The sequence below is a fragment of the Dipodomys ordii genome, unplaced genomic scaffold (genome assembly GCF_000151885.1).
Source record: "Dipodomys ordii isolate 6190 unplaced genomic scaffold, Dord_2.0 Scaffold103, whole genome shotgun sequence".
Lineage (NCBI taxonomy): Eukaryota > Metazoa > Chordata > Mammalia > Rodentia > Heteromyidae > Dipodomys > Dipodomys ordii.
In genome coordinates, this window is record NW_012267319.1 from 265,535 (window position 1) to 273,649 (window position 8,115).

The following is an 8,115-nucleotide window of genomic DNA, read 5'->3' on the forward strand; positions in this document are numbered from 1 at the left end:
CCGGGCTGGCTGGCTTTGAACCGCGATCCTCAGATCTCAGCCTCCTGAGTAGCTAGGATTACAGGCGTGAGCCACCAGCGCCCGGCTGAACATGTTTTATACAACATCAATTGATTAACTTTTTGAACTCTGGGCTTCATGCTCTCACTTGACTCCACCACTTGCAGCACACCTCCACTCTGGATTTTGCTGGTTAATTGGTGGTAAGAGTCTCTTGGATTTGTCTGCCTGGGCTGGCTTGAACCAAGATCCTCAGATCTCAGCTTCCTGAGTAGTTAGAATTACAGGTGTGAGATACCACTGTCTGGCTCTGTGAATGATCTCAACTTCAAGGTCTGACCTGTTATGATTAGCTATGGGATGGACAATTTTAAGTATGAATGATGATGGCAACAAACGTTTAAGTCATGTTCTTGAAAAAGAAAAAATGACTTCAATTTTATTTTCTACAGAAACATAAGAAATTGAGGAGACAAGATATCCACCACTCAAAGAAACTGAAATTCTCCCTTTCACAGTCCATTTCACAGTAATGATTTCAGCCTATCCAAAAGGCAAGGCAGTTAAGGCAGCTGGGAGAAGTGGCACAAGTCTGTACTTCCACATCTCAGGAAGAGGGCTGACTCCAGCCAGGCTAGGCAACCCACCTGCCAAACAGGAACAAGGACCTAGGACTAATCCCACGCACCTCAACTTTAAAAAAAAAAAAAAAAAAAAGGAGAGGATGGAGGAAAGCTGTATGAGCAGTCAATATAACAAAAGACTTTTTTTTTTAAACCGAAGAATCTTAAACCACATCACACTTAATACCATGGACCCTAAACAAGGTTTGTTTATAAACAGTGTTTCACTATGCAGACCAGGTTGTTGCCCTCTCTCTCTGAGACTCCACCTTGTCCAGCTCTTACTTTGCATTTTTAACCTGTATCTCAATCTACCCACTGCTAACAAGGACAGTAAAAAGTTTCTACCTAAGCTGGGGGCTGGAAGCTCACAACTGTAATCCTAGCTACTCAGCAGGCTAAGATCTGAGAATCACAGTCCAAAGCCAGCGCATAGGACTCTTATCTTCAATCTACCAACAGAAAACTAAAAGTCACAATGTGGCTCAAAGTGGTAGAGTACTAGACTTGAGCAAAAAGAGCTCACGGACAATGCCCAGGCCCCAAGTTCAAGCCCCAAGACCTCCCTCTCTGCCACCCCTATCCCGCAATCAAAAATGAAGGCTTCTACCTCAGAGTTGTTGAGAACAATGTCTAGCAGAGTGCTCAAAAGTTAATTAGGTGGCATTTGCAGGGAAATGGATGGAGCTAGAAGAAATCATGTTGAGCAAGGTAAGCTAAGAGCAAAGAGACAAACGGTACATACATGGTCTCCCTGATAAGTGGATGCTAAATCCAAAATGTTAGGTGATACGACAAAATTAACAGGACTTAAGAAACAAAGAACTTCCACTCATCTGGTAGAACCACTACTAAATAACCCCATGCTGCTGATCACATGTATGGTGTATATGTGTACACAGTTACATGTTTTAGACCGTGATAGACAATTTGCTCCAGGAAAGTTAGAATGAGCTTGTGACTTTAAATGAGCATCATTATTCCACAATACTGTGACATTTGAGAAATTATGTAATCACTTAATCACAATTAAAAAAAAAAACACCAGAAAACTAGAAGTGGTGCAATGGCTCAAGTGGTAGAGCATGAGCCTTGAGCTGAATTGTTCAGGGACAGCTCCCAGGCCTAGAACTCAAGCCCCACGACTGACCAAAAAAAAAAAAGAGAGAGAGAGAGATCTTTCATGCAATTGTTTCTAACATATTTATAAGATTATGTCTTTGTTGCCTTGTATGTCCCTCCCCCATGGTACAACCCCTGCTTTCACTATATATGATGTTGGTATATGTGGAGGGGAAGGGAAAAAACAAATTGTTAAAACAGGGATACAGGAGGACCCATTGCAGCAATGAGATGTACAAGTCGTTATGTCGAAAAACGAACTTTACAACTTTGGTGGGGGAGATGGGGGGGGGGGATACGAAGGGATGGGAAGGGGAAACAAAGCAGGAGGCTACAATGCTTGATAAGAAATGTGCTCATTATCTTGCCCATGTTATTGTAACCCCTCTGTACAGTATTTTCACAATAAAAATTTAAAATAATAAAAATAAAAAAAAATTAATTAGGGATTTTTTTGTGTATCATTCAGGTTAGAATCCTTCCCCTCCCCCCACCAAAAAAAAAAGCACAAGAGGCAATAGTTTGTGAGGCACTGAACATTAGCATAGAGAATAGAAACAAAAGTGGGAGAAGATGAAGGAGGGGGTGACACTGCTCAAAAAGAAATGTACTCATTACTTGGGCTTATATAACTGTAACCCCTCTGTATATTACCTTTACAATAAAATAAAATTTAAAAAAAGAAACAAAGATGGAGCCCTTGGACTACAGCAGCCTGCCTGGTGAAAGAAAGGAGGCCACATGTAAGGAGGAGAAAGCCAGGGGCCAAAAGATCAGCTGAGGTCTGAAGACAGACCTTAGAGTACAGGGAGAACAGGGAAGAACAGACCACTGGAGAAGAGAGAGCCATAAAGTACTTCCTGTTAAATGTTCTGTTTAATACTGATCACCCTATGTGTGGAACAAAAACAACAATAAAAGCAAATAAATAAAACAATAAAACAAAATAATAAAACAGTAACAATAAAAGCAAAAAAAGAGATAGCAAGGCAATTGGGCCATGGCAGCTCACACCTGTTATCCTAGTTACTCAGGACTGAGATCTGAGGATCATGGTTCAAAGCCAGCCCAGGCAGGAAAGTCCATGAGACTCTTATCTCCACTTAATCACCAGAAAACCCGAAGTGGTGGTGTAGTTCAAAGTGGTAGAGTACTAGACTTGAGTTGAAGAGCTCAAGGACAGCGCCCAGGTCAAGCCCCACGACCAACCAAAAATAAAGTGGGATTTTTACTATTAAGTGCTTTGCACACTGCAAATTACCTTCGTATGCATACCTACTACTGGTAAGTAAGCTAAAAAGAAAATTTAACAGTCATCAATGACTTCTAATAATGCTGTTATAAAATTCTGAAGGTGGTCAGTATTTCCACAAAACTCTTAATTACAAAATAAAACTGCAACAATGGTTGACGGTGATGTGACAGAAGAGAAAACACAGAAGGTGGCTTGGGACCTGCCTCTGTCTCCCAGTGCCATGATTACAGGTCTGTACCACAGTGCCAGCTAGAACAAGTTCTGTTAAGTCAAACATGACAGAAGACAGTTTGGCAGTTAAAAAAAAATAGCAGAAAGAAAGATAAAGTATCCTTTCAAATATTGATCAAAGTGAACAAGAAGGAAATAATTTCACAGCTAAAATCAATATAGCCAAATGAAAAGTGAAAAAGTAACAGTACTAAAGGAAAGGAGCTAAGTAAACAGCTGGTGGTTCAGGAGCCATGGGGCAGCATGGCTGCAGCAGTGCTTGACTTTCAAAGTAAGAACAGACAGTCCATGGAAAGGAAGACCAGAGTAACAGAGTAAGGATGAAGGAAAGGGAGCAGGGCTACATGCGGAGGCCCACGAGAGTTTCGAGCGGGGTTCTGGGGCAGATAACAGGTTACTGACTTCTGGAATAGGGCTGGAATCTGAGGTCAGGAACAAGTAAGTCACATATGGAGTTCTGTCATCTTTTTCCATACATAAAGTTCTGAGTTCCTAAACAATTTGAAAACAATTATGGAAGAACAGCGGTATGTCTTGAATATATATTGGCAATAGAAAAATGTAAATAATGTAAAATATGATTTGGTGAATATATACCATTTTCAGGAATTGGTTCCATGTCCCATGGGCTCAGTTTTTCAATTTCAGTATTGTCCCACCTGGTTACAAAAACAATAATACTCTTGTTAGCCTTTCAGGAGAACAAATCATGCACAGCAGAGAAGGCAGCAAAAAGACTTCAACTATGAAATGACCCACTGCAGCAAGGAAAGGCTAAATACTGACTTCAATCACTTAAAAAGGTTTAGTAGTAATAGAAAGTGTAAAGTGTTCTGCGAGGTGAAGGAGAAAGCAGTCCTCCTGGACCCAGAGCACGAAGTGAAGACATGATGAAGGCTTTGCCTGGCAGCCCAGACTAGGTAGCCAATGGGAAGAAGATTAATGATCTAATATTAATACTTACTCCTGAACTCTAATTATGACAATATTAGGTAAATAAAAATTAGGAGGAGGGGCTGGGAAGGTGGCTCAGTGGTAGAGCGCTTCCCTTGCATGCCTGAGGCCCTGGGTTCGATTCCTCAGCACCACATAAGCAAAAAGAAAAAAGCCGGAAGTGGCTCTGTGGCTCAAATGGTAGAGCACTAGCCTTGAGCTGAAGAGCTGAGGGACAGCGCCCAGGCCCAGAGTTCAGGCCCCACGACTGGACCCAAAAAAAAAAAAAAAAAATTAGGAGGATACAGACATATTTCCAGGGTAGCAAGCAGAACATGAACCAGCAGGAGAATTATAACAGAAAATAAACAAGACGTCACAATGAGTTCACGGTAAGTCAAATTCTATCAAACCTGAAATGTCTACTTCAGGAACCTATCATCTTAAATGACTGACAAGTGATACTTTCTACCAGCATACAAACCTTACAACGTAACACTGGAAATGACTATCTGGATACTGTGGCTGATATGGTTCTTGACTCAGCACTGTCCCAAACCACCAAGCGTCATCAATGATAGACCGAAATCTGTCACCTAGGAAACAAAGGACCAAAAAGACTGAGACTTTGTTAACATCTGTCAACAATGTTATTTATAAAATAGCATGGAAACATATAGAATAGAAATCAACATGTACAGCTAGGCATCAGTGCCTCAGACCTGTAGTTCTAGCTACTCAGGAGGCTGAAATCCAAAATCACTGTTCAAAGCCAGCTCAAACAGGAAATCCATGAGACATTTTTCTCCAAATAACTGGGAAAAAGCTTGAAGTGGAGGTGTGACTCAAGTGGTAGTGCCAGCGTTGAGCAAAAAAATCACCCAGGCCCTGAGTTCAAGCCCCAGTACTGGCACAAAAAAGAAATTAACATGAATTATTTTGAAATGAGCCAACTTTCCTGCACTCTCCAACAAGTTTCAGCGATAACAAATGTAAGAACAGTGTTACATTCACGAACACATTAAGGTCAACAGCCATACAACATAATAGAACAAAATGGCTTATGAGTGAAATTTCTTTGTTCAATGAACTCAAAAGACCATCCCAGATAAGTTATATTACAGTTTACAAAATGAAGCAAAGAATAAAGATTAAGAAAATCCAAAAATCTTTCATTATATGTATGTTATTAATATATACTTGTTAGTACAGTTATTAAGTGTAGAGTGTACACAAAATTTCCTACAGAATCGAAATTGTAACAGTTAAGTTTGGTTACACTTCATGATTACTTTAAGATTATATAAACTATCCTACTTTTAAAATCATAGGACAGTAGTGCAAATTATCATATGAAAATAACCATACCTGACATGGCGTGTGGAGATCTAAAAATTAAGCCCATACTCAAAGGGTCAAAATAATGTTTTCCAAATGTACAAACCACAAAAGAAAAATGGTTGGCTAACAAAGTCTCCTAAAATTTGGGCCAAGCCCTAAGTAAAATATCCAGCAATAACTCAAGTTTCATTCTCAAGAGTTTCTATGTTTACATAAATCACAATCAAGAGTGTTACAACCAAAAGATAGATAAAATGAAAGATTGTTAAGACTATATAAAATTCAATAGGCAGACAGACTTACAAGACTGCCAATTCCTCTGTCTTGCTTCATCGTAGAACTGACGCAATACAAGAAAGTCAATAACATCTGGCATGTCATGATATCTAAAAAAAAAAAAAGTTAAAAAAGTTACAATGCTAGAGAAAAAAAAAGTTTCTGCCCAGCAAAGAAAAAAAAATTTACAATGCTCACTCAAGTTATAATAGAAAACAACACTGTCCAAAAGGAATGTAAAAGAAACTGTGTAAGTTTTTAACTAGAGACACACACACACACATAATTGTTGTCCACCATAGGGCTTGAACTCTGGGCCTGGGGACAGTCCCTGAGATCAAGGCAAGTACTCTACCACTTGAGCCACAGCACCACTTCCAGTTTTCTGGTGGTTTATTGGAGATAAGAGTCTCATGGACTCTCCTGCCCAGGCTGGCTCTGAACCGTGATCCTCAGAATAACAAAGATTATAGGCATGAGCCACCAGGGCCCAGCTAACTAGCCATATTTTTAAAGGTAAAAAGAAATAAATTTTAATAGTGTATTTTATTTAACCCAGTTATATCTTCAGTATTATTTCAGTAAGAATTATTGGGCTTTTTTTTCTTCTTTCCAAGTTTTCAAAGCACAGTGTGCACATGAACACCATGCTGGAATTAGCCATGCTGCAGGTGTGTAGCAGCGACCACCATGGATGGCACAGGTGCAGCAACTTACTCTGAAATGTTCTTCACTAAGGCAGAAAGCATTCCCAGCAGTTCCCTGCCCACACAAGTGGCATCAAAGCCTATGGAACAGATGGTCCCTGCCTAAGGCCTGCTTGACAAAGTGCCAGTCCACTAACAAGTTCTAGTCACCTGAAGCTCAACCCCTATCTCTGGCTGCCCACAAGACTACTACAGCTGAAATGGAAGACAAGCTAATGAGCAAGAAGGGAGATTAAGTGCAGTAATTCACTAAAACCACACCCACCTAATGGAGAAGGATTTATCAGTAAGTCTTCCACTAGCCGGGTCGAGGAATGCTAGTTTGAGGCAACAGAGTGTAGGCGGCCCAACCTCGTATCGGATCCCAACTATTTTGACCAATTCTTGATCCTTTAACATAAAATGGTTAAAATAAAGCAATTCAGTACTGTAACTCTCAACTGAATTAAACTTAGACCACCCAATCAGCCATGTTAATTTATAATAGCAATCATTTTTTAAAATCTCCATGGCACAACGTTTAGTTTCTAATATAAGAATCATACTTATTCAAGACTGTACACTCATATAACCAAATATATACTACAAAAGAATACAAATAACATTACCTTGCTTGTGTAACTGTAACCCCTCTATACAGTATCTTTACAATAAAAAATACATATTAAGAAAAAAAGAATACAAATAAAAACACAGATCAGCACAGTATTAAAAGACAACTGTTAACAAAGTAATACATTTTGTTGTCTTCTCTTTGTACACAAATTTTTACTTATGGAATCATCTATAAGTGTTTTAATTACTCATATATATTCTTCAAACACACTTGGCATTAACTTTTTGCCTAATGCACTCAATGACCTCTCTTGTTTTATGGTCCACTATGTGTAGTGAGAAGAGCACAGGAGCAGGGTAAAGTGCCCTCCCACCTAAACAAAATAACCTTCAAATACCAGGAGTACAGAAAAACAATAAGCATTTATTCATAAAACAAACGTTCTATGTAATTACTCAAAAGACCATCCTATTTACAATATAGGCAAAGAAAAGAAAATACCAAAGAACAAATTTAAATAAAGGTGAATGAATTCTACAATAAAAATAATGAAACACTGATGAATGAAACTGAGGAGAGCACAAAATTTAGAAGGATATCTCATGTTTACAAACTGGAAATAGTGGTGTTAAAAAGCAATCCACAGATTCAATGCACCAGAAAAGCACTCCGGAAGCAGGGCGCCGGTGGCTCACGCCTGTATCCCAGCTACTCAGGAGGCTGAGATCTCAGGATCGTGTTTCAAAGCCAGCCCGGGCAGGAAAGTTCGTGAGACTCTTATCCACAATAAACCACTAGAAAACTGGAAGTGGTGCTGTGGCTCAAACAGTAGAGCACTCGCCTTGAGCTGAAGAGCACAAGGACAGCGTCTAAGCCCAGAGTTCAAGCCCCATGACCGACAAAAAAAACAACACTCCTGATATGCACATCACATGGAACCACAAAACCCCAAGAACCAAAGCAATCTTCCTCTTCCTTCCAAGTAGTAGCCTACAAAAGGCTGGGAGTGAAACACTAGTGGTAGACTGCTTGCTAGGAAGCAAGAGGTCCTGAATTCAAACCACAGTGGGG

General features: G+C 39.7%; 1 protein-coding gene across 1 annotated transcript in view; it reads right to left on the bottom strand.

Moving 5' to 3' along the window:
• The window catches only part of Brwd1 (bromodomain and WD repeat domain containing 1), a 107,750-nt gene that overhangs the window by 34,084 nt on the left and 65,551 nt on the right, over nucleotides 1-8,115 (bottom strand). The window contains exons 22-25 of the mRNA XM_013027337.1: nucleotides 6,754-6,878; nucleotides 5,809-5,891; nucleotides 4,649-4,760; nucleotides 3,829-3,890 (exon numbers count right to left, since the gene is read on the bottom strand). Of these exons, the coding sequence (XP_012882791.1) occupies nucleotides 3,829-3,890; nucleotides 4,649-4,760; nucleotides 5,809-5,891; nucleotides 6,754-6,878 (382 nt within the window). The remainder of the gene's footprint in view (nucleotides 1-3,828; nucleotides 3,891-4,648; nucleotides 4,761-5,808; nucleotides 5,892-6,753; nucleotides 6,879-8,115) is intronic.